Source organism: Pocillopora damicornis, chromosome 2, assembly GCF_964200805.1.
Source record: "Pocillopora damicornis chromosome 2, jaPocDami1.2, whole genome shotgun sequence".
NCBI classification, from domain to species: domain Eukaryota; kingdom Metazoa; phylum Cnidaria; class Anthozoa; order Scleractinia; family Pocilloporidae; genus Pocillopora; species Pocillopora damicornis.
The window spans coordinates 6731727-6759103 of NC_142671.1; the positions used below are offsets into that span (position 1 = coordinate 6731727).

Here is a 27377-nt window from a genome sequence, read left to right on the forward strand (position 1 = left end):
AAACAAAGCAACTGATGGTGTCATGCGATCGGCATAATAAATAACCCGTGCCGCACGTTTTTGCAATCTTAAGACCCTATGAACCGACTCTTTATCGCAATTTGTCCAAACAACGTTAGCGTAAGACATAACAGGGCGAATAATGCTATTATAAAACTGAAGTCGCTGTTTAAGAGGTAGACACGCTCGGATCTTACGCAATATTGCGATTCTAGAGGCCAACTTTTTACATACTTTCTCAACATGTTCATTAAATGACAATTTGCTGTCAATTTCTACGCCTAATAAGGTAGCACAATCCACATTACTTAGCTGTTTTCCATTTACGATTACATCTATGTCACTTCTATTTATGTTGGCCACGCGTCTTTTGCCCGTGATCGTAAGTACTTTAGTCTTGTCTTCATTTAATGGGAGCTTATTCGCTGAAGCCCATAATTGAATTTCAGAGACAGACTTGTTTAGTGATGAATTTAAGGTGGCTAAGTCCTTCACATCCGCAGAAGCGGTGACAGTCGTATCGTCTGCGTAGAGGTCCAACTGAGCACTTGTATACAAGGGCAGATCGTTGATAAACAAAATGAAGAATAAAGGACCCAAAATACTGCCCTGGGGGACTCCATGCAACATCAAAGCTTCGCTTGACTCACTCCCATTTACACGGACCACTTGCTTCCTTTCCGACAAATAAGAGTGACACCAGGCAAGCTCCCGGTTTACTATGCCGTACAGTTCCAACTTGCGCAACAACAGCTTATGGTCCACCATGTCGAGAGCCTTACGATAATCGACCAGGACCATGCTGCAAACCTGATTATTATCTAGGCTGAACAAAAGCTCGTCAATTAACTTGATTAGGGCAGTCTCGGTACTGTGCATCCTACGAAACCCAGACTGTCTGGAATATAACAAGTTATTATCCATAAGGAAAGCATATAGAGAGTTGTGCATGTGACGTTCGATTACTTTTGACACTACCGGTAGCACAGAAATTGGGCGATAATTAGAAGGATCACTGGCTGCACCTTGTTTGAACAGTGGTGTCACATTAGCGGTTTTCCAACGAGTAGGAAACTTTCCTGTGGAAAACGACATGTTGATAAGCCTTGCTATGCTTGGAGCTAAAATGGGAGCGGCAATACGCAAAAACCTGGCGCTGATTTTGTCGATACCTACAGCCTTATGAGGACTGATTCCCTTTATAATCTGAAGCACCTGAGCATCGGTTATGTCTGGAACAGAGAAAACCACATCCGGATCTTTGCGAGACTCAACAAAGTTTACCAACTTGGACAAGTCTGATGGTGTATTACCGAGTCTGGATCTCAGATTAGCCGCGATTGAGGAAAAATATGAATTAAACTGTTCCGCAATTTCTGTAGCATTTTCAACAGCCTTACCATCCAACTGTAGCTGACTAATCCCTTTATTCATCTTTCTGGATCCTGTCAATGCTTTGATCGTATTCCACGTTGCTTTAGGGTTGTTTCGATTTTCTTCGAATGCATTCTTGTAAAACTCACGCTTTGCTGAGCGCAAGGCAAAAACAGCCTTGTTTCTCGCCTCTCGATAATTTGCCCAGTCAGAACTATTGTCCGATTGCCTAGCCACCTTCAAAAAGTGATCACGAGAGTGCAATTTTTTAATAACCGCATTGTTCATCCAGGGGGGCTGAGTGGTGTGTTTGATTCTCTTTTCACGCCAAGGACAATGATCATCGAGGGCGGAATTAAACATCTTCTCCCAAGCATAAACAACATCATCAATATCTTCGAACACAAACGCCGTCTCCCATGGGGTCTGCTCTAGTGTTCCTGTTTGAATTGAAAACCAATTTTTTTAAACCATTTTCTTGGTAAACCCCTGTCCACAACTGTAGCTCATTTGACTCATCGTTAGCCGTCTGTAGGAAACGCTCTCAATCTCTACCGAAAGCTAAAAGGATTCATTTAAATAATACACCCTTAAATAACTGCATCTCGGGCCGAATTGCTCAGTAAAGTTCAGTAAACAGTAAATGGACTGGAGCGAGGTATTTTCTACCTCTCTGCACTATATTAAGTTTCCTTTCACTGAGTCATACCTAGCCTCTGACAAAACATGTCTTTATGACTCAGGGAATGAAAGTTTTAAACAGCGCGCAGGTGAAAAAACACCACGCATCAGTCCATTGACATTTCATTTAACTTTATTGACATATCAAGGCCAAAATGCGTTGAAATAATCACTGCTCAGTGTTTCAATCATAATCGCCATGTATTACTTCAATCATACAATGTCGTGGCCCTGTGGCCCAGCCTGAAAGTCCGCTAGTTGTGGTCTCTTGCAGTTGTCATGTCGGTGGGAACGCATTGCGTGACCGGGAGATTGCGCGAGTTTGGAACTCGAGTGCTTTTCTCTGGACCGCCAAAGAGAGGCAGTTTTGACAACTCCACAGGTTACTGGAACTATATGCCTCCCAGCCTCATGTACCAGAGTGACTTTTCAAACAGTGGTAGTTTCTCACAAGGGGAAAGAAAGGCAGCTATTTGGTGGCGAGTGGACGTTGCGTGACTTCCAACCCGGTGTGAAGTGCTCCCAGTCCGGGATGACCCGGGATGACATAGAATCGATGGTGATTTACACCACGATGTTATCCGCTGTCCAAACAAGACTGCAGTGAACAGATTTATAAATACCAATATGTTTCTTGGTCATCGCCGGATATATTTATTGTGTTAATTGTTTCAACGCAGGTCTACCTGATTTAAAAACAGCCGATTTTTCTCTCGCGATTGTGCGTTATTTTAAGGGGGATGATGCAGTGAAATAGGTGAGTTGGTTTAATGAATCATCATTAGCGCTACATCCTGCAGGTATCGATATAGACAAAATAAATAGCCGGAAAACTCAGGAAAAGCGTAAAACCAAGAAAGCAAAAGTAGAAAACGTAAGATCTCGACCTCTTGGCAGTCGCAGGAAGTCTGTATGACTCGAACCATTATAGTTGTAAAGGAAAAGAAAAAGCTCGCCTTATATACAACCATAAAGTTATTAGTTCTTTAGTTGAGAGGGGTCGTAATGAGGAGTTGATATGTTCAAGTAGCGAACGCACAATTTAAATTTTTCTTCCGGAAATCAGAAGGGACAAAGAAGCTAAGGTCACCCTGGAGTCAATCGACCGAAGGTTCCGTTTTCGCGTTATCTATAAATTGCCAGCATTAACTCCTACGGTTAATAACATAAAACTCTCCGGCTACGTGGTGTTTTGCATAATTAATTACATATTTAATATATTCACAGCCGATTGCGAAATTTAGGCGGAATTAGATTACATCAGTACTCACTCTCTCTTTGGAATGACTTTAAATGCTTTTCAATAGATAAACATAATTTGGGCGAGATTTCTGCACAGTCCCATACTTCATTTTACATACAGCTCCTGGATAAGGAAAATCATGGCGGAAATAGATTGCCTTTTGGACTAAGACTTGGTTTTAGAATATTATGGGAATCCATAATTTCTCATGATTGCTATTTGAGATGATAACGTTACAAGGTTTCTAAACTGAATTACTGAGTACAATCCCAATATCGTTCAATTTGTATTGGGAAGAAGTAACATGGAAATATTTAACATGTCATTTCCCTTGTAAACAAAATTTTTTTATTTTAAAATAATAGACATGCAGATTTTCTTTTCTTTCATTCTTAATTAAAGATCATCATCACATTAAATGATTTGATCCTAATATATAATTTGAAAGGGAGATGCTGGACATTAGCACAAATGTGCTTGACTTTGAGAATGGGTGTTTGCCGGGCTGGGTTCTTGTCTCAGGCCATCCCAGTAACTCTCACAGTACCTGCGCTAACCAAAGTGTTTGAGGTATTGTAGAGCAAGGTGTTGTGTGAGAAAACAAAAGTGTCCCCCCATGGCTGGCTGAGGCTTGTAACTGGACCCTTTTGATTGACCAGGCACAAACCATTAGTGCACATTATTGTTGCCAATTCATTCAGGAAAAATAGACCATGCAGACTACTCTAAGAATCTTTCATTCTCAAGACAGCAACCTTAAATAACAGGATCCATCAACTGAGAGGGTGTCTGTTTGTATAAACAATAATTAATTATGCAGCACTGTTTTCATTTTTTTTTTTGAGACTTGGCATACTTTAAGTGTTACAATTTTCCAGAGCCTGCAGGCATGTTCCTCTATGCAGGTCTATGCCAGAGTAACACTAGCTGCCTTGAAAATAAAGTTCATTTTTTTAAAGATATATTTCTCTAGATTATGGGGTAATTGAAAAATTATCATTAATGCGATTGCTTTATCTCTCACCTACAGATCCTGAAGTCAGAATTCCATTGATGTTACTCCAACTGAACCCTTACTTCCACCCTGTGAAAATCCTGGATAGTGTACTGAATGATACACACTCTTAGCCAGAATGGCCAGTATGGCAAATCAAAACAACAAGACATCTTTCTCACATGCAGATAGTAATGTGGCTGCTGAAGAAGACATATCGGTTAAGGTGTCTGATGATGACACTTTAGCAGTACCCAACCAAGATAATTTTGCAGGTACAATAATTACAGATTAAATAGAAGAGCCTGTCCTGCTCCAGTACTGTGTTCATTACTACAAAGTGATTAGGGATATTTCTACTCCTCCTTGCTCTCTGACGGTCACTGAACCTTCAGCATTTTATCGGACAGTCATTCACAAACCTGGGGAAAAGATTTTTTTTTAAAAATAGTCTCAAGCTTCTTTTGAACTCAAAGTACTGTCTCATAAATTTACTCTAACATCAGCTGTTGGTCTAAAACCACTTAATTGGAATGATGAAACATGACTGTGAAGAATTCAAAAAGGATTGAATTGGAGACACAATCCCTTAAACTAAATGGATGATTAGCTTTAGTTTATAATAACTGCTGAATCAGTAGCTGGACTGTATATCACAAGTACTATCAATTAATCTGAGTTCCATTTTTAAGAATTAAAATTGTGGAGTAACTATTTCCTTTTTTCTCATCTACTGTAACTTAGACTCTGGCTCAGTGTGTATCCTCAATGAAGAGGATGATGTCTTTGACGGTAGCATGACTTCTATTTTTCAAGATGACAAGAAGGGAGTGTTTCTTCCTGGTCTTAAAGTTACTGCCAAAATCATTGATGTTCAACGTGCACCAAGAGCTCATCCTTTTAACCCTAACTTGTAAGATTTTACTTTTTCCTCCTCCATAATAGTACATATATGTTGTAGCTGACAATAACAGCCTTAATTTCAGATCAGAGTGTGAATAAAGCTGTAAGTTATATTGTAAGTTATACCTTTAATGTGACAAATGCGCAGAGACATTTACCCCTTTAGCACCCTGACATTGGAATGTAACCATAGATATATTCTCTACACTGTTCCCTATGCATTTCCAAAGTTGCTGAAAAGGAGAATTTCTTGAACAATCAAGGAACATGTTTAGTTGGTGATAATTTCAGTTATTCTCATGGCCTCAATGTGTAATATAATTAGGAGAAATTAAATGTGAATCACTCACAGTTGTTAAAGGGTTGATGTACCTTTGCTAGTGCACACTAGATCTGGAGGGACAAACTCAACCAATATGAAGTGTAAACCTGTGTCTGCTAAAAGGGTTATGCTTTTGAGAAAAAGAAATTTATGTATGTGTTTTATTTCTGAAAATGTGTTGAAATCAATGACATCCTACATTCATTCAGTAATGTTATTGACTTCTCCATTGACCCCCAAGATACACTATAGAACTAAGGCATGGCAGCTTCACTTGGATCATCAGGCGACGTTACAAGCATTTTGTAAAACTTGATGCAGAACTGTTTTTTCACAAAGTTAATGTTCGCCAACAAAGCATCAGAAGGGATCTTAGAGGTGATCACAGTGGAGAGGGTCATGCTTATCTTCCAAGTCGTCACTTGCCCAAGCGACCAGACATGTTTGCTACAACACCCAATATGGAAAAAAGAATAAAGTCTCTGGAGAAGTACCTTCAGAGGATTTTGGACAGTCAAAGCTATCGTACTCACAAAGAGACTCTGAATTTTTTGGAGGTCAGCCATCTCTCATTTCATTTTGATTTAGGAGATAAGGGAAGGTAAGTACTGTAGGTCACTCCACTGTTGTCAGTAAGAATGATTACCCTCCTGGCTAATCTCCTTGCCATGAAATTTTGCAACTACAGCTCTTTCTTATTTAGGTAGTTACTTACAACAATGGATTAATTGACTGATTTGTCTATTTAATTTTCTAGGGAAGGTATTCTCAGAAAGCGGGCAGGAGGTCATCGATTTCCTGCAGGGTGCTGCAGTTGTTGCAGTGGTCTTTCATGGGGAATATGGGACAAAAGGTTTGTTGTCTCCTTGGTCATTTTACCAACTTATATACCATATGGTATATGACAAGAGCCAAGATTTTACTTTTCAACTTATGGCCCCAATGAATGAAGATTTTACTGTCCCCCCCAAAAAATCAGATCATTCCATTATTCTCAATAAACTGTGATTCTGTTCTTTGAATTATGTTATCTGTGCTTGCTTTAAATTTACTTATATAACTGTGCCATAATACCACCTGTTAATTGTTTTAATTGTTCTAGACCAGGATGATATGCACAATGTCCTAACATAGCCTCCCATTTGTTACTTTCTGGAAGCAAATGAATGACTCATTGCTACTGCTTGGTGGACTGTATGTAAATTTTTTAGCTGCTTCTATGCATGATTGGGTGTACGTACATGAAACTTAGCAAAAGCCAGCTCCTTGGAGGAAACCCCAGTTATGAAATAAATGCTATTGGTAGCATTTGACTGAAATGTTACAGGTGCACAGTTGACTGAGGGTGTAACAAGTGGTTTAACAAACAATGTGTAAATCAGAAAGTAATCACTCAATCCCTTTTTTGTTCGTTTCTTTGTTTGTGGCAGGTGGCTTCTTGTAAAAGATAGTTTTATTGCCTATGTCAGGTGAGGAAAGCCCTGAGAATCAGGAAACTGATGTTATGATGCACAAATTTAGCCAAACCAAGGAGTAGATAGAGCTTCATTTGGGGAATTTTAACTCTAAAGGGAAATGAAAAAAGTTTTGTGCAGCAAAGTTACATACATTGCTGCTAGTACAACCATCTTGTGAGAACCAAATTTTTATGGCTGCATGGGTTACCATATTTTTATAGGTGATATAATGAGGCTCTCCTTGCGTGCATGTATATTGACATACTTCTTAGTCAGTGATCACAAGTCATAATTTCCACTTTTGCCTCTATGTACTGCTGAGCCTTGTGTACCCTAAGACTGAGAGTGTTTTGGTTTCAATTCTAGTCCCAAGGATAAACAACTAAGAGGAGTAGTGTTAATGGACAAAGAATTTACCTTCAAGTATGGAAGGAAACAGACTGGTGTGCGGAATGGCTTGCTGATCCATAATCAGGCAAGGTGTGGAATTTTTATGCAATGGAATTCTTGTGTTGTAGTACACATTTACACCTTCAAATTTTGATTGATGGAAAATTTTCTTGTCACGGATTTGTATTGAAATTTAAGAAGCTGCAGGTGACAATGAAGAAATTGACAGTTGCAGTAACAATGATGATGATGTAAAATACCTCTTACAAACCAAGTTTTTAGTTGTTTAAAGTTCTTTTTTTTTTTCTTAAGTTTCAAGTCTGCACTGTAAGTTATGGTCTAAGTGGGCATGCCATAAATCCCAGTGTACAGGCCATGCAGTGAAATATGGCCTGCTAAATTGACCAATCATAATGCACATACTTTCTGAGAGATGTAATGATGATAATGATGACGTTGGTAATGATCAGAAGATAGTTTTGAAAATGGGGATGTGATGTTGGTAATGCCAGCTATGGCAGCAGTGATCTTAGCTAAGCCACCTGTAGTCCCAGTAGTGACATGGATTAGAAGGATGTTTCATGTTTGTCAGGCAAACAATGACCAATGTCAGTCAGTAACAGTGGTAATGACAATGATGGAAAATCTAGGAAAACAACATTCTAATTACTAATTTTCTTTTATTCTGTTGCAGGCAGCTTCTGTTATCCTGTTGGACTGAAAGAAAGGCAAGGTATGACCAGAAAGAATTTCCTATTTGTGTTTTGTTAATCTTAAGTTACATCAGCAACAGCCCTGATGCAGGATCACATTGCTGAGAAATCATCCCTAAGCCTCGGTTACACCTTTGATCTGTTTTTCCTTTTGATATGGGTGTTTTAGAAATACTTTGTTAACAAAATTTACCAATTTTCATCTTAATAGAGAGAGAGCTTTGGGTGAAACTGTCCGAAATATATTGAAAGACCATAGAGTTTAGCTCAAACAAGATTGTGCTTCGAGAAGGAAAACAGCTTTTTTTTAGCAGAACACATTACTTGAGACTAATCAATAAGCTTTTGATGACACAGTGATCGGAATTAGTCATTAAGATCGAGAATTTCTATCGTGTGATAGTATATAGGGTAAGGCCCAAATCAAGCATCATGCATAGAAATCTTGAGCAGATAATCTAATAGTTTGTCTTCAAATCCGTAAGTAGTCCAAAACTTAACAAGAAGATAGATTTTTGATTAATTTTCTTCAAAACCGCACCATGTTAGTTTTCACGCTTTACTCACCGTCCAATTAACGAATAGATTCCATGTTGTCGCACGTCAGACCCACGGTAACAAGGAATCTATTTTATACGATAAAAAGGCAAAATGTAGGTAATGGTGATGTCATCTATATTATAGACAGCCTAGTCAATCAAATTGCATAACCAATCAAATTGGAGCATTTGTGATAGAACGCTGGTAGATTTTGGCCACTGAAAGCTTCATGTATAGTTCTGTATAGTTCATCAAGGTTGAATAATCTGATACAGTTAGTGTTAGTTACAGAAGGGGTTTCAACAAAAGCTGGTTACCAGTCTACCGCCGTCTGTTTAGTCTGCGAGTGACTTCTGCGTGGGTTTCGCCTTTTCCGGGCACAGCCGCTTATTACGGCATCGGTAGCCGCTTATGGAAAAAGTTATTGAAACTCCCGGTTATGGTCTACATTTTACTTCTAAGAAAACTTGGTATTCATCTGATGAGATCAGCGCCCACTTTCTGTCTGTAATTTAACTTATTTTATTATTAATTTTTTTGACTAATTGAACAGTGAATGGATGAAATCAATTGTTCATGTTATGGCAACTACTGGTGCTGACTGGATTAAGGAACATCCTCACAGCTCGTATGCTCCAATCAGGGAGAACTGTTATGCTCAGTGGTGGGTGTGATGTTAGACTTATCATCAGTTTTTTGTCTTTGGTACACAAGTCATTTTACTAGTTGCTCTGCTAGAATACAGTCGGTCGTTCCTTTTTGACGAAGTCCTTTGCGCGAGATCTTGGGAAATGGTTAAGGCGGCGGGAAAATGGCTCTGAAAAATTAATGAAATTCAATTGAATCTAACCTTTTTGCGTCTGTTGGTTTCGTTTTTAGGTTTGTCGACGGTGAAGCATATTTTGATGCAGTTGCTGATGCTTTAGAGTCTGCAGAAGAGGAAATTCTCATAACAGGCTGGTGGTGAGTTTTCCGAGTCTCTTTCTTGCTGACTTTGAGACTTTCTCAGCACCTTTGGGGCGAAGTGTGAGGGTGTTGAGCGCATGTTCATGTTGTTTTAAGATAATGGCATAAGAATGGCATAAGAATGGCATAAGAATGGCATAAGAATGGCATAAGATGAAAACAAAACAAAATGTATAATTTGTCCCATGTTTATTTCAGTTTTGTTGGCCCCTGAATCCGATTGTCCTTTATTGTCAGTAATGCAAATGTGCTGAACTTGAGTATTGTTTCATTAAATGGTAAGTAAGTGTAAATAACACGAGGCTTTTGTCATTTTTAGGGTCAGCCCAGAAATATACCTCCGTCGGCCAGTCACTGCCGGCCATGAATGGCGACTGGATATGACGCTGAAGAGAAAAGCGGTAATTGTGAAATTTCAAATTTTTCTGAACAGTATTGAAAGCGGGTTATCACTCAACACTATACCTTTATATGAAAGTTGGAGTTTAGTCGGCTCTCTGTTCACTTTTTTCCAGATCGAGGTTTGAAGTTTAGTTGTTGGTTTTTCTTGTGGGAGGAAAAGCTGGAGAAAACATTTTTGGAGTAATTACGAGAACCAGCAAAAAAAACTTAAAAGGAAAAACTGTGACGTCAGACTCATGAATCGAACCTAGGCCACAGAGGTCTCACCACTGCGTTATACATGCGCCATACCTGCTTAGTGCTCACCATATAGCTTTACTGGGAAGAGTTAATTCACAAATTTCGTCCAAAACGAGATCCTTCCTTACAAAAAAATGTTTCCTTGCTCTAAACGTTTTTTTTTTTCTGGTCTGCAACTGTGACTCTTGATTTGAAAATGGCCCCCTCATCTTGTATAATGTAACATGAACTTTGTGGGAAAACTGTAACAATTCTTTGGACTGTTTAATTTTTAAGATTTGCAAATCAAAATATATCAGTTTTGAAATTTATTTTTAATTTTTGCATCTATGATTTTTAGGAGAGTGGTGTAAAAGTTTATGTTCTAATCTACAAAGAAGTTGAGCTGGCTCTAACGCTGAACAGTGCGTACACTAAAACTACTCTGATTGGTTTACACCCAAACATCAAGGTAGATTCGTTGGTATTTCACTGTGAAAATCATTTAAATCGACTTTGAAAGAATATTGTTTGTTAACATAATAAATTTGTGGACGCCCTGGGAAGGGAAAAAGGGTTAAAAAGGACTAACGAACGCATCACATAACTTTGTTTACCTTTGTATGATAGGATGGACCGTTCTTCAAAATGACTGAAATCGCCCGATACCAAGATACGCAGGACACTTATGTCAGCACCATAATAAAAAATTTTCAATTTTGTTTTTGAATTGATAAATTCACAAAGCTTCTATTAACTACGGGTTAACTTAGAAAATGAACTTTCTTACCAAGAGCCTTATTTTTCCTTGCGATCAGTTTTTATTTTGGTAGCCATTTGGTAGGCATAGCCGTTCTGACGTGTACGTGCATTAATTAAGAATTAGAACTTGTCATGTTGGCGAGGGGAGAAAAATCAGAGGTTGCAATCTTTTTTTGAGGAACATGGTGATAGAAAGCAGGGAAATCTTATTTCATGTCTCTGATTTAGGTGTTGCGGCATCCAGACCACCTTCCTGGGGCAGGTGTAATATATTGGGCTCATCATGAAAAGTTGGTGGCCATTGACCAGAAGGTGGCCTTTATTGGAGGTAACTAGAACCTTACGTTGACATAATACGAAAAATAACTAAGGACTGTCAGACGCTTTTTAAAATGTCTATTGTTGCTGACAGTCTTTCCTAGCGATAAATACAAATTGGAAATTGAATTCTCGAACTAGTCTGCCTATTAGTGTTGGTCAAATTACCATATTACATGGTTGTGAATTCATTTTTCACGATCATGGAATAAGGAAAAGATTTTGTCTACGGAATTAAGATTCCACAAGAGATTTTAAGTTTATGATCTCTTGGATTCCGATCTTCGACATCGGATGTTCATTCCCCCGAGCTGCTGAGACCTGGTGCTGAGTTTCTCGTCAGACCTGTTTCATTATTGACCAGATTTGACACGCGCACTCTACACTAGCGGCTGAAACTAGCAAAGCGTTCTGAAAAAGCAAAGATGGTCAAGTTTGTGGAAACTGAATTCATTTTAAATTCTTTTCTCGGAGTTAATACAATCAGTTGTGTTTTTAGGTCTCGACCTTTGTTTTGGTCGCTGGGACAATCATTTGCACCGTCTGACCGACTTTGGATCTGCGGTTCGGCCTCCAACGCTGAACAAAACGGTAACCTCACCTTGTTTTCATTCACTTATTCGTTTGGAAACGACTGAAGGCGTTTCACGTGTGGTCTTGTTTTTGCTAACAGGAGGAACAGATCAGAAAAATTGGCGCTCTGTTTGTAGAAGGAACGCTGGAGGGATTTGACGTCCCGAAATGTTCCGACTTCACAGGCAACGTCAAAGTAGAGATAGAACCCGGAACATCAGGAGGAAACAAACTTTGGCTGGGAAAGGATTACTCAAATCCAATCACCAGAGATTTCTTTGACGTCCATAGACCATATGAAGGTATGTTGTACCTAAAAGCTGTTTTCAGTGACTGTCAGTGGACCTCTCTGATTGGTCAAAAAACACGTCAGGTTTGATCTCACCAATGATAGTAAAGTCACTTATATTTCGACCAATTTGAAGTTAAATCAAAACGAACGTCATCACATTATCACAAGTGTAATTGTATTGTACCACTTATAAGTTCAATATAAGTAGTCCTGAGCGAAGGAAAACCAAGTGCACAACGGATTTTTTCCATACTTGAACAATTTTCAATCGAGTGTCGAAAGAAAACTGGAGTTGCTTTGATTTTGTTCTACTGCGTTCTGCGATTGGTCCGGACAATTTTCGCCACCCTTACAACCAATCAGATTCAACGCCAAAACTATAGCCAACTGGTGATTCACGTTTTCCTGCGCCTTTCAGCCAGTTGACTTGGTCTTTTTGTGAGCTCTCATTAGCATAGTGATATTTTGATCGGCCTTTGTGATTACCTTGGTGCTGGTTTGACCAGATTCCGGCTCGAACTTCGAGCGCTCTGTTTGTGGACAATATGGAATTTTTGCACTTACGTGTCGTTGTTGTTGATCAAACAGCTGTTGTGCTGCTCTTCTATAAACTTTCGTAAAGTGAGTATGGCTTGTGGGAAAGTTTTGTCGCCTTTTTTCTCTTTTGAAATAGGAATCATGGCAACAGAATTTAGCTAACGACTCCCCCATGTACTGACTCGATACTTAATCGTAAGCCTCTTTTTGTCGTATCGGTTTTTTAGATTCCGTGGACAGAGGCCATGTTCCTCGGATGCCTTGGCATGATGTGGGCATGCGCGTGTTTGGTTTTCCCGCGAGAGACATCGCTCGACATTTCATTCTGAGATGGAATGCTACCAAGGTGATGATAAAACGATTGAAGATCATAATTGTTAAATAAGCATCCACAGGTGATGTAAATATGAGCACAGGCATTGTAAATATAAATATTTTTCATTCTTTTCAGATTGAAAAGGTTAAAATGTATCATGACATCCCTTACCTTCTCCCGAAGTCGTACTCCAAACTTTCTAATGAAAGGCCAGCAACATTAGACGACTTTAACGTGGTGGATTGCCAAGTGAGTAAAAGACTTCTTTATTTTCTCCATCATCAACAAATGTTCATCATTTCCTATTAGTGCTCAAGGATACATGCATATAGGATGAAGGAAGGTGGGCTTTGCATTTGGCTTTCAGACCTGGCTACTCCTTCCCCACATGAAAAAACTCGATGAATCAGTCTGTTGTTCAGTCAGTCAGTCAGTCAGTCAATCCGTCAGTCAGGCATTCAGTTAGTCATTCAGTCAGTCAGTCAGTCAATCTGTCAGTTGGTCAGTCGGTCATTCAGTCTTTAGTCGGTTATTCAGACAGTCAACCATTCAGTCGGTCAGTCAGTCAGTCAGTCAGTCAATCTGTCAGTCAACCATTCAGTCAGTCAGTCAGTTGGTCAGTCGGTCAGTCAGTCATTCAGTCTTCAGTCAGTCAGTCAGTCAGTCAGTCATTCAGTCTTCAGTCAGTCATTCAGTCAGTCATTCAGTCGGTCAGTCATTCGGTCAGGCAGTCAGTCAGTCAGTCAGTCAGGCAGTCAATCTGTCAGTCAGTCAGTCAGGTAGTCAATCTGTTAGTCAGTTGGTCAGTCAGTCAGTCAGTCAGTCAGTCCGTCAGTCAGCTATTCAGCCAGTCATTCAGTCAGTCAGTGAGTCAGTCAGTCATTCAGTCAGTCAGTCAGTCAGTCAGTCAGTCACTTGGCCATTCAGTCAGTTCAGTCAGACAGTCTGTCAGGCAGTCAGCAGTCTTCAGTCAGTCAGTCAGTCAGTCAATCAGGATGTCAGTCAGTCAATCAGTCTGCCCCGGTTTTTTCGGCAAGTTGATTGCCCAAGTGTGTGCCGCCGGGTGCACAGGTATAGTTGGTGAAGGAGAAATGTAAGTGTTTGTACCAACAAATATTGATGTTTATTAGATACTCCGTTCCCTCTGTTCGTGGTCAGGCGGTGTTCCTCCAGAAAACTCCATTCATGAGGCATACATAAAAGCGATTGAAGCATCTCAACATTTCATTTACATCGAGGTAATAAAAAAAATCAGAGGTAAATTTCAAGGTTTGTTCAGAGTCTATAATTCTGAAGATATATACATAAAAATCTGAAAAGTCTATTGGTTTTTTCCCACTATCAAAAAGCATTTGATTACACATTGAATGTTTTCGGGCAAGTAGAATTTTTGATGAGATTTCTACTAGTTTACTGGTCAATTAGAATATGTTATCTTAATGTAACACCAATTCCATCGACTAATTTACGTAGAAGTAGATAACTGTTCTTTTTCCTTTTTTCTTGCAGAACCAATTCTTTATCACTTCTCTTTTCATTGACAATGTTAAGAATGAGATTGGACAGAACCTTTTGTGGAGAATAGAGAGAGCACACAGGTGTGATGTATATTTCCTTTTATCACTTCCAAGTCTATTTGAATTTTATAGGATTAATGAAAAGCAGTGTAACATGCAGGTGGATACCTCTAGGTGATACCCATAGTAAATTTCATACTTGCAGAAAAAAATACTGCAACAATGATAAAGTGGTTCTGCTCTATTTTGCTTTTCTTCCCTTGTTGTATTTTCTTTACTGTTGCCTATGGTATCTATTTCCTGGAGATAGAACAAGCGAAATGCGTCTGTTGTTTTGTTGTACTGCTGTAGATCATGTGACACTAATCGGTGGAACATTTTCTTTTCAAATTGGTCAAATTTCCATTTCCAATTGGTCAAGCTTCGTATACGACCTCCATCTTATTAAGAGAGAAATCCAAATGCCTCTGAGGATTTCACATATTCTGTGATAGGCAACTGATAACGGCAGATCCATTGATCTGTTTTAATAGTGTTTATATAAGCACAAATGGAATCAAAGTCCATAAGTACAAATGTAAGAAAAAACCACGACAACGAACAGAAGCCGCATACGGAGGTCACGCATAATACGGAAATGTCGTATGAGTAATGCAAAGAAAAAAAAATTCAGTGGCGAGTGAGTCATTGACGCCCTAAAAGAAGCTGGGATGTTTCCCTCATTATTGGCTATCATTCTCAAAGAGAAGGATTGAATTAACATGGTTGAGAATATCTCTTGACAGTTAGTATCACTGATAAAATTTTTCCCGTTTTCGACAGAGAGGGTGAAAATTTCAAAGTTATAGTCGTCATGCCACTCCTACCAGCCTTTGAAGGTAAGAGTGTATGAGAACATAGTTAGCCAGTAAGTTGCCGGTTTTTGTTGGAAGTTTTAACCCCCAGCTGTAAATTTTACGCCATTTTTTTTCTCTCAAAAGAACGTTTTTCATTTTATCCAGATCCAGCCAATTGCGAAACTGAAAGGAAAACATGTTTTCTTATTTCTCTGCTATATCAAAGACATGTTTTATATGTGGAGTAAAGGGGAAGTAAGATTCTGGTGGCAGTCTTCCTCATTGTTTCCTTTGATATTTTTCTCTTTGTCAGGGGAGATTGGTACAGCCACTGGTCGATCGATTGGCGCCATTACTCACTGGAACTACAGGTCAATTTGTCGAGGATCGCATTCTCTCTTGCAGAGATTAACAGAACTTGGTATAAACTTGTTGTTGCTTGCTTATACTCTCAAGAATCTGTATTGTTTGTGCTCCGTTGTGACGTGTATATTTTGCTTTTGGTATTCATGGTTTTCATCTTTCCTTCACTTTAGTTGGTGATCCTTCCAAGTTCATAACATTTTATGGTCTGAGAACTCACTCAGAAATTCATGGAAAACCCGTGAGTGAATTCAGTGTTGATTCAGTTGAGCACAATCCCATTTTACTTTCGAGTCTCTTGTTAACTGGTCAGCCATTTTTTTGTTTGCAGGTCACAGAGCTTGTATATGTACATAGCAAGATGATGATTGTCGATGACAATACAGTAATTATTGGCTCAGGTATGGAAACGCAGTTGTGATATGTGGTTGTAACCTTACGACTGCAAAGAAAAGCTGAAGTTGACTATCTGAGAATTAGTCCTTTTTTTCTATGTTTAATATCGCGAGTACTTAAATCACGTTCTGTTCTCGTCCTGACTTTGTAAAATCCCAAGTGTTTCGTGTTTGACAACTTCTTCCTTGTTTGTGTCTAAGTCGTGCTCCAGCCATAGAAAAAGCCTTTGGAATAACTCGATCTTTATAGGAAAGAAAACAACCCTGTCAGAGACGTCTTTTTTTGTTATTGTCGTTTTTTTTCAGCTTCACTGTTAGTTTTTTTCGAAAACAGACTTAAAGGTTACCTTTAACATAACTCGGTTCGTCTCATATTCAGAGGCTTTTTGCTGGTCGCCCTCTCGTACCTTATGCATCTGTATGTATCTTTGACAGTACTGCGCTCTTTTTTATTTGTAGCAAACATCAATGACCGCAGCATGCTGGGAAAGAGAGATTCAGAAATAGCCTCTATCATGAAGGACAAGGAATTTGTAAGTCTTATTTCCACTTCGCAAATATGGTTCGGTAAACCGAACATTTGCTGACAAAGAAATCGTTCAGCCAACAACTACAGGATGTTCTAACTGAAAGTTGGCTTTAGGGGGTCTTAAGGATTTCACCCACATCACCTCAAAAATGATCGTAAGAAACGAAAAAAAAAGTTATTGTTTCTGAATATGCAAGACTGACAAACATCCGAATTGAATAAAAAAAAATTGTCCCAATGCGAACCCTCTCCCTTAATATCAAGTCTCCTCGTTGTTCCCCAGATACTGCTTATGAATTTAGTGCTGAGACTTTGTTGTTTGACAAAACAATGTCCTTTGGGACCAATGCTCTTCTTTCTTCACGTCGCCTTTGTGGCTGTAAGTGTGTTGATATTATAAGGAGAAATTTCTTTCTGGTCAATCCTGGAGGTGAAGTGTGAAGGGTGAACAATTTGTTGGCCAATGTAGTTTTTCAATGACTACATCCTATATACAAGGAAAAAACAAATCATATCCCCTGATAAATTATCATTTAACAGCAGTGAGAACACTTCTTCTTACTTTTATGGGAGTAAGTATGATGGAGGAAGTTTGAAATATCGATGGTCATTCCTTTTTATGCTTTGCTCATCAGGTTCCGTCCGTTATGGATGGCAAGGAATATCAAGCTGGCAAGTTTGCGTTCAACTTAAGATCAAGACTCTTCAGGTAGGAGAGTGATCCTGATAAATATCTATATCCTGGAGGAGAGCAGAGAATCTGAAAAACTTTAAGTAACTGGTTGAAGTTTGATCTATTTTCGATTTTTCACTCTCATGATGAATTCCTCTTATTTTTTCGAGGCGTCAGTCGTCGTTATTGACAACGGTCCATTTCATGACTCCTATTACGTGGACGGTCAAAATACACATCGCTATCATTAAACTAAAATGATTACTTACTGCTTGACTTATTGCTTATGTGAACGGAACTTCGAAAAACGCCTTTTACTATCACAGTCTAGTATGCACTTCCTATGAACAGTAAAACCGCACTCAAAGACTTAGTACCTTCCTAGAGATTCGTGATGTGCTGTATTCTACACGAGGAAAGGTGCAATGAGTGTTTTTCTTTATTTTCTTTTTTCGTTTCTTTTCGTGAGATGAGTTAGTTACAGTTGCGATGATTTTTTAGTCATTCGTTTTACAATTTTTTAGGGAACATCTGGGTTTATTAGATTCTCCTTCAGACGTAGACATCAGAGATGTTGTCTCAAAAAGTTTCTATGAGGTGAGCCTTGGTTGATATGGATACTGAAAATCCAGTTTCTATGCAGTGAAATTACATAATCAATAACTGGTAATGTTAATCATTGTAAAATTTTTCAATTTTAGGATGTGTGGATGGCCACGGCGAAGAAAAACACTGAAATTTACGAGGAGGTACGATGGACGCAGCAAAATTTTTCGACAGTGCATTTTCGCGAGAAGGCTGAAAATCATTTTAGAAAGGTTTCGTCGGAGCTCCCTTGCGGTTGAACGTGTTGTGCGTAAACAACAATATCGTTCTTAAAATTGTCAGCTTTGCTCTAGACTCACTCACATGCGAGTAATAATTCAAGGAGGATTGGTGTTTCCTGGTACTTAGCTGGATCTCCTCCCATCAAAAATCCAGAACACGGGACACTATACCACACGAGAACTGAAATTAACTTCGACAGGCAACTCACTGTATGGAACCTGAGATCAATGTAGATAGACGAAACCATCCCATAATAGCTAGTTTGTTGTTTTCAATACATGAACCATTTCATCAACTGTACATCTCAAAAGTTTTCCTTTTTTCGAGGTACGGTGACCTTGTTAACAGCCATACGCTGTGATAATAAACATCACTACCCTTTTTCTTCAAGGTGTTTCACTGCATGCCAACAGACCAAGTTCGTTCACTAAGCGACATGGCTGCTTATAAGGTGAGAAACTGTTATGAGACCGAGTAGTTTGACTGTTAAAGCATGTTGAAATGATGAAGTCCGTTAGTGTTCAAGCCCGCGCAAAGGAGCTAACCTCAGATGCTTAAAATGGGATATCCGCTTTCGCAAAGCCTCGTGCACAGTCTAATGTTATCACGTCAAATTAAACGAAGGACTATACCTGTTAGGTCTGATCCACTTTCGTTTAAAGTCGCTGAGAACCCTCGATGAGTGGTTTGCATTTATCGTTTTTCTTTGGTACAGAAATTTTAACAGTGCTAATGAATGTGGTGAAACCGCAGTATGACACACAGGATGAAGAAGCGAATTTACAGTTTTTACTAGTTCTTGTCCTTTCTTCAGATTTTGACATATGTTTATCATAATTCTTTTGTTTGCATCAATATTCTTTCCAGAGTCTTAAAAACCTCGACAAAGAGGACCCTGGACAGGCACGTGCTCGTCTGCGAGGCGTCAGAGGGTATCTCGTTAAATTGCCCCTCCACTTTTTAGAAAAAGAAGACCTTAGACCGCCCGTTGGTAGTTCAGAGTTCTTTGTGTCAGAAGGAGTTTTTACGTGATTAGATGCATTGTAGGATAGCCTGTTTAATCAGTTCCTTTGCGATAAAAAATTGAATTGAAATGATAAGTTGCTTTACGATGATTATTACGATTATAATGAGGGGAGGTCGGTGATTACCCACTTCAAGTTACTAAGTCGGATAATTTAATTATTTTATTAAAAATATATCGAATTTAAATTATATGATTGGTTAAATTGACTATCATTTGAGGGAGATCCTACTCTATTGTATTTTACAGAATTTACTCTAGTTTGACATGTCATAATATTTTGGATTGAAACAAGGTACTAGATTGTTTAGAGGTAATTTATTAAGAAAAACGCTTAGTTTACCTTATTATTTATAAATTGCAAATGGCGCATTAACGGCTTTGAGAGAGGAAATATATTTTGGAAAGCTTATTAAATCACCGTTTGAAATAAATATGAGATTTTGCTGGATTAGTGTAACGCCATGTTAGCCGCCTAGCCTCGATTTGAACTTTTCCTTGATTGTTCTGTTGTTTGGAAGAATTTACGAAAATTTGTAAAATATGTTGGCTGTGCCAGAAATTCGCTGAAACCATAAAATGTTTTTATATTTGCATACTCCTATCATACCCTTTTTAATTAGTCTGGAAGAAAATGCCATGAGGAAGATGTTGGACCTTTGTGCGGAGCCGAGATTAGAAGTTTCATAGGGAGAAAGAGTTCTTTAAAATTTTGTTGGACTATTCACGATGGGATTATGCGAGAGTCAACGAATGAAGGTTGAAGTTGCGTTCACACTTTGGAGGAAGACAAATGGGTTATCTCTTATCGTTTGGACGGAACTGCTTCTTTTATTTTCCACGTCACATCAGCCCTTTCCTTCCACCCTGAAACAAACTGCATAGCAATGCATTAGTATAACTTTGTTATTGATTGGAGTAGCTGGGATGGGAAATTAATACTTTATTACCAAATAACTCTGCAAAGAAGACGACATGACTTTTCCCACCTTTTGTCAATTTACCAGAACAAGAGAGGTTCACCCCACCCCTCTCAGGAAAAATTCTCATTTTTCAGTGGTAGCCCTTCATCCCTCGCATTGTTATTACAGAAATCTAGTCTAGTACTTTGACTTTACTAACAGACTTGTATCACATTTTGCGTTATTACGTAATGCGTTTGGAAAGCACTACATTTTGCGTTAAAAAGTTACTACATTTTGCGTTCTTGAATTATGCGTTAGAAAAGTTTTTAAATTTTGTATCACTAGAATTTGCATTTACACATGCGTTAAAAAAATTACTCTTTGTGTCATTACATTTTGCGTTAGAAAGGTATCAAATTTTGCGTTATACATTATGCTTTAGAAAAGTTACTACATTTTGCGTTAAAAAAAACTTTTCAAACAAGAATAATTCAAATACCTCAATTTTACACCTCAATTTTACAGGTTTTTTTTCTTCGATATTATCGAACTGTTGTAATATGCGCTCCCAACTATCCGCCAGCTTGCAATTGCAGAGGTAACTAAAAGCAACGGTTTACGAACAAGATTTAGTCATTAATTTTTATCCAGTATTTGATTGGCTGGATTCAGACAAGTTGTAAATTGCCTTCAAGTTTTTCAGCTTTGCCCATTGGTCAGTTGTTACTGACTTAATTGATTCTGTCTCTGAAAACTGATCGCTGTTTGCATCGAAGCGCAGGTTTAAATCAAAATACTCAAACTGTTAAATCTACTCACACTTGCCCTTAGCTTGTTGGAACGGTAACACAATACACACAGACAGTACCTTTTTAAATTACCCGATTCACCTGACATCTAACCTATCTTAGTTGAATTCAAATCTTTTTTCGAAATAGTTCAGCAACTAGCTTCTATCTTACGGAAGGATGTTCGAGAAACTCAGGAATTTCTTCTTCTTAATCCCGGCCTTCGTGATAATGAGTTTTTACACCACGAAGTTTGCTTACTACGATCGATTACCCAGGACTGAATTATACACATGCAAGGTTATACGAATTCTTTGTTTTGGTGATTCCTTAACGACAGGCCTCGTGGACGTAAAAACATTTGAAAGCTACCCTTATTCCATCAAACTACAAGAATATTTTGATTTGCACAATCACACAGAATTGGATGTGTCAAAGCGATCTTTCTTCCAAGTTCACAACGCGGGAATGCCTGGTGCCAGAGCAGAAGGTCAAATGTTGCCACATTTGACTCAAATATTGCAACATTCAAGAATAAAATACAGCTGGGTGATCATTCTTGCTGGGACTAACGACTTGAATTCCGTGCGTACATTCGGAGAAGGCAATCTTTCATACAATTCAAGATCCATATTTAATGCGATAGTAACGCTTCACAATGTTACACACATGTTTGGTGCGAGATCTGTGGCAGTTTCCATTCCGGATAGAGAATGTGAAGGATTGGGAACATGTACTAAGCTGAAACACACCCATAAAAAGATAAACCAACTTCTTCGCGATTTCGCAGCCAAGAGCAAGGAGAAAATGCTTCTTGCTGATTTATCTAAACATGTTTATCTTCCTCGTGACCGTAAATTGTGGCGTGATCCGCTTCATTTTACAAAACAGGGTTATGAAAAGATGGCAGAAATTATTTATAACGCAATGAAAGAACATGTTTGACGTGAATGAATAGTGAAATGGGACGAAAGTGCGAGGTTGTTTCAAAAGGTGATAGCATAATGATATAAATCAGTATAACTTGACGTTAATTTTTGTCCATGTGTTGTTGTTGTTTTTTCTTTTTTTAGGATTCGATAAACAATTAACTTCAAGAGTTTCGCGACTGATGTTATTTGGAATTCAGTAAGTGATGAGTAGAGTTGAAATATTAGATAAAGACAGGATATTGTTTTCGTGCACAATGTTACGGGAAAATTGTAATTACTTCAGTCTCACTATTATTTCCTAAGCTGCTCTACCCACAGCCGGTCCAAGCTCCAGCTGTGAGATGATCATCTTGCTGATGCACAGGGATATGATCTTTGTATATTTCTCGCCACTGCGGTACGTTTTGGCGCATCGGTTTCCCTGAAAACTTTATCTCTTTGGTTCCCATCTCAGTCCCTATTCAAATGTGAGGCTGCATCTGAGAGATGACACTACATATATAGCGTCCCTAGGCAAGATTTACTGTTGTTCGGCGGCACAGCTTAGCTGAGACGGCCGTAGAAAATCTTGTTGTATGTTAGTCAACTAAAATCAATCAACTAAAAGGTAAGGGCTTTCTGTAGATCAGAGAGGCTGCTCGAATATGGATACAGGGCGGTAGGTTTACGGTGCAGTAGTTTTTTTTTTACTTAGAAAATATTTGCTATAAAGAGAAATTTTTTTTACACCATTTACAAGGGAACACACAAAGTGCTTAATCATCATCAAACAACTGCATGGTGTTAAGATATAACGAAACTATTTCGAGCAATCTTAAAAACGAGGCCCGCGGTTTGATCGGGGTTCAAAGTTAAATCGCGAAACTGAATACAGTATTTATCTTAACGCGTAATTAAAAACAAATATATAGTTGTACTTTGAAGGTTGCACGGCAACTTGGCTTAAGTTGAAATCTTTATTAAAAATGATTTTCCAAGCCTTTCAATAAATGAAATCATGAGGCCAGCCTTTGCGCCTTCTTTGGGTGCGCGAAGAACAGAAAATGTCCTTTCTGTTCGGCTTTTCAGAATAGTCAAGAGAGTAAAAACTGTGATCTCTTGGAACAGTTCAGTAGTGTTGTTATTTTTCAATCAGTGGCACGATGGAGAACTATCTCGTGTTATTTACACGGCGTAAGGCTTTTTTTTAAGTACGTAGAAAACCTCGAAATGGAAAATTCGCTAAAATGGGTTCTTTTCATCAAAGTATGTGGTCAGATAACAAGCAATACGCTGTGGAAGTAAGGTGTGGTATTTTTATTGAGAATTTGACGTTTTTTTTTTATTCCTTGGAGCGGTCGTAAATATTCTCATACAAACTCTTATGATTCCGCCATGACTGCTATTGCGCAAAATGATCATCTCACAGCTGGAGCTTGGGCCGCCTGTGATTACATCCGTCTCTTAGTTTTGAAATTCTTTCTGAACAGATGGAATATTTAAATGAAATCGCTTAACTATAAAGAGACATTTTACGCTTCTTTTGTTATACTATTCAAGTAATGTAAATCTAGAGAACAGTAGAACCACGCGCTCGATAGTACTTATGGAAATATATTGTAAAGCTTTTTCAATTACATTGCTTACGAAGTTGAGTACACTGGAGGTCATGTCGGTTGTCGACATAAGCTAGAATAAAGTTATTGTGGAACCAAACGTTGTCTAATCCTTGACGTTCGTAGCAAGCTCGCTCGAAGCAGGTCTCCGTGTATCAGGAAACCGTGACGAGTTTCCGTTCCCGCTGCAAGTGGTCTCTACCGAGCTATTTCCCTCCGTTATTGTCACGTTTCCCGCAAAAGTCTAGTTAGTGCGCAAAAACCTATCATTACAACAACAAATAAGAAAAAGGTGAGGTTATCCAATCAAATTAATCAGGGTATGTTTCTTCGCAACACTCTTGATTGTCAAAGCGTCCCTAAAAACCAAACAATTGTTTATTTTCTTTGTGATCAGTAAATAACACGAGATAGTTCTCCATCATGCCACTGATTAAAAAAACACACTACTGAACTGTTCCAAGAGATCACAGTTTTCACTCTCTTGACTGTTCTGAAAAACCGAACAGAAAGGACTTTTTTTGTTCTTCGCGCGCCCAAAGAAGGCGAAAAAGGCTGGCCCCCTGATTTCATATATCAAAAGATTTGGAAAATCATTTTAAATAAAGATTTCAACTTAAGCCAAATTGCCATGCAACCTTCAAATTACAACCATACATTTGTTTTTAATTACGCCTTAAGATAAATACTGTATTCAGTTTCTCGGTTTAACTTTGAGTCCCGATCAAACCGCAGGCCTCGTTTTTAAGCCTTAATGATTGCTCGAAATGGTTTCGTTATATCTTAACATCATGCAGTTGTTTGATAATGATTAAGCACTATGTTTGTTCCCTTGTAAATGGTGTAAAAAAATGTCTCTTTTTGCAATATTTCTGAGTAAAAAAAAAACTACTGCACCGTAAACCTACGGCCCTGTATCCATATTCGAGCAGCCTCTCTAATCTACAGAAAGCCCTTACCTTTTGCTTGATTGATTTTAGTTGACTAACATGCAACATGATTTTTCTGCTGCTGTGCCGCCGTAAATCTTACCAAGGGACGCTTTATATTTAGCGTCGTCTCTCAGATGTAGCCTCACATTTGAATAGTGACTGAAAGGAACCAAAGAGATGAAGTTTTCGGGGAAACCGATTCGCCAAAACGTATCGCAGTGACGAGAAATATGCAAAGACCATATCCCCCTTAGCGTGACCCGGAAAGTCTGTGCATCAGCATAAAGCCTGTAATGTGAGAACAACGAATGACAGCGCTGACTCAGCAAAGCCTAAGCGTTCAGTGACCATCATCTGCAGGGAATGAGAAAAACCACGGATTGACATTTGTGCACTCAGCGAATTACGCAGTCCATGTTCTGTGAACATTGGTGAAAGAAGTCATACTCAATCTTTCGGAGTGGTAGTCAACAAAGAAAGGCTGGAGTAGGTTTTGATATTACTAACAAATTAGCTGCCTAAGGCACTCACCCAAAACCAAGAGATTATAATCTCTTGCCCAAAACCCATCGATGACAGACTCATGATACTGCGGATCTAAATCAACTAAGGATCAATTCATCTCTACGCCGCCTTAAATGCAGTTTATAGTCCCACAATCAAAACTCCACTCCCTGTGAGATCAAAAGAAGTTGAGTTAATAACATTTTCAGAGAAAATCAAGGACAGATAAGTGGAGCATTTCAGGCAGCCTCTAAATTAACCGACAGAAGTGGATTTCCGTATTACAGAGAACGGCTTCATTCTGCTAAGACTTAAACATCCATCTGGCAGGAAACGGTTACCCACAATCACAGTCAGGGAAATGTAACTGGAGGAGAACTAAGAAAATTGACTGATTGAAACTTCTTGATTTGCTGGAGACAATGGGTTTACAACAGCGTGTTATAACACCAACGCACGAGTCAGGCAACACATTGGACGTAATCATAACACGACAGCTCGGGGACTTGGTCAGGGAAACTCCCGTATCGGACTACCACATTTCCGATCGCTGGTCTGTTATATGCCGGTTAAACTTTGACAAGCCTAGGGTAACAAAGAAAACAGTGACCTTTAGGAGGAATAAAGGCGTGAATTTGGATGTGCTATCTGATGAAATTTCATCATCGAATTTATGTACAAATACCCCGGACACACTGAATGATCTTGTGTCGTGCTATAATTCCACTCTTGCGTCTGCCCTAGACCGGCGTGCGCCACTCATTACAAAGACCATCCCAGCTGGGCCCCTAGTGCCTTGGTTCAACGATGATATTAAGGAGGCCAGAAGACAGAGGCGTAGAGCGGAGAGGAGATGGCGGCGCACTGGTTTGGAGGCAGATTTCCTTGCATACAAAGCTATTAAGAACAAAACTAACAATCTGACAAATGAAGCACGTAAATTTTTTTTCAAAGATTTTGTAGATAACAGCACTGATCAGAGGAAACTGTTCTCGGCCATTAAGAGACTGTTTGGGAGAGAAAACGTGGTACCCAGCTATACGTGAGTTTCAAGCCCGATGATGCTAACGCCCAGGATGAGGCCATTCGCGCAATGGAGGAATTGCATTAAAGATATAAGGAATTGGCTTATTGAAGGACGGCTGTTACTCAATGATGATAAAATTGAATTTCTAGTTATTGGAGCTCGCCAGCGGTTAAATAAATTAAATCCACCAGTGCTTCATATAGGTCATCATACAATTGATCCTTCGGTCAACGTTAGGAATTTGGGAACGATATTTGACAATTCAATTAGTATGGATACTCATATAAATCGAGTTTATAAGACCGCTTTTTAATATATTCACAATATTCGTATGATTTCTAAATACCTTTCACAGGAATCCCTTAAAACATTAGTTCATGCTTTCGTTACGTCCCGGCGGACTCGATTATTGTAATAGCCTACTTTATGGCCTTCTCAAATATCATAGACGTTAACTACAACGTGTACAGAATGCTGCAGCCAGATTAATAACGAACACTAGAAAGTATGATCATATCACACCAGCTTTATATAACCTTCACTGGCTATCTGAGTTTTACCGCATTTATTTAAAAATTTTAATTATTACATTTAAGGCTATATATGATATGTCACCAAACTACATTAGTAACTTAGAGTTATTTAATCAAAGTTTAGCCATCGTTTAATCAAACCGCGTTCTAAGCCTTCTTCAATTTAGCCGAACCCTTTATCTAAGAATCAATTTTTTGTGAACAGTGTCAACAGGCCGATACCTAAAAGTAGACGGACATCTATTTAAATGAAATCAACCCTCTAAAAGAGAATCACCGAGGCCCACTGCTTGCGGAAACCACGGTTTGGGTTAGATCTCGTTTAAATAAGCAGCCCTTAGTGTCCATTAAGTCGTGTTCTGTTTATTCCCCTAGATCGAATTCTTCATTATTTTTGGACCGTCCCAAGGAGCGCATGCCATCTACATTAAGAGCACGTTCACTTTATATTTCTGCCCCCACACTGTGGAACAGCCTTCCAGCAACTATTCGGGAAATAAAATCACTCAACATTTTTAAGAAAAAAACTTACGACACATCATTTTAATTTAGCATACAACGAGTAATTTTTCTTGGGGGTGGTCAATTGTGTATTTTTAGTATTAGGTTTCATAGATATTTCTTATAATTCATCATAGTTACTGTATTTTTATACATATTTCTGAATTCATGTAAAGCGCTTTTGATCATTTTAATGTTAAAAGGCGCTGTATAAGTAGGAAAAATACGATAGAATCGCTAACTAAGTTAATGTAGGCAGTATTCACGGAAATCACGCCTTTGGTTAGTGAATAATTTGGTAGTACATAAACTGTGGTAAGCTGTTTCTTATGTCAACATTAATTCCTCAGTATATATATATACAAATTTTTTAATGTATTCCATAGCCTGAGTAAGCTTAGTGAAGACAGTATTGAGATTCTGAAGGTCACACCAAGAGGTGAGATCTGGGCAAGAAGCTAGAAGCGCGATATATAATTCATGTTTCCATTGT

General features: G+C 38.7%; 2 protein-coding genes across 3 annotated transcripts; both read left to right on the forward strand.

Annotated features, from left to right (window-relative positions):
* Nucleotides 1-2639: 2639 nt before the first annotated feature.
* Nucleotides 2640-19601, forward strand: LOC113681466 (phospholipase D2). 2 transcript variants are annotated; one of them, XM_027198554.2, is made up of 29 exons: nucleotides 2640-2812; nucleotides 4329-4567; nucleotides 5037-5205; nucleotides 5759-6118; nucleotides 6275-6370; nucleotides 6948-6986; nucleotides 7341-7454; nucleotides 8059-8097; nucleotides 9171-9281; nucleotides 9497-9580; nucleotides 9903-9984; nucleotides 10566-10676; nucleotides 11195-11294; nucleotides 11784-11875; nucleotides 11958-12159; nucleotides 12914-13032; nucleotides 13138-13251; nucleotides 14133-14240; nucleotides 14512-14600; nucleotides 15342-15397; nucleotides 15669-15776; nucleotides 15892-15959; nucleotides 16050-16119; nucleotides 16573-16646; nucleotides 17278-17351; nucleotides 17840-17912; nucleotides 18017-18064; nucleotides 18535-18594; nucleotides 19011-19601. In XM_027198554.2, exons 2-29 carry the CDS (start codon nucleotides 4432-4434, stop codon nucleotides 19173-19175), a joined length of 2961 nt encoding a protein of 986 aa, XP_027054355.2. In that variant the 5' UTR covers nucleotides 2640-2812; nucleotides 4329-4431; the 3' UTR covers nucleotides 19176-19601. The 2 variants fall into 2 exon arrangements, with proteins under 2 accessions (XP_027054355.2, XP_089054669.1); XM_089198543.1 differs by lacking the exon at nucleotides 6275-6370 and having other exon boundaries at nucleotides 2646-2812.
* A 1291-nt stretch (nucleotides 19602-20892) lies between these two features.
* LOC113681477 (uncharacterized) lies at nucleotides 20893-21941 on the forward strand. Its single transcript, XM_027198566.2, has one exon. The coding sequence runs from the start codon at nucleotides 21041-21043 to the stop codon at nucleotides 21803-21805; it is 765 nt and encodes a 254-aa protein (XP_027054367.2). The 5' UTR covers nucleotides 20893-21040; the 3' UTR covers nucleotides 21806-21941.
* The last annotated feature ends 5436 nt before the right edge of the window (nucleotides 21942-27377 follow it).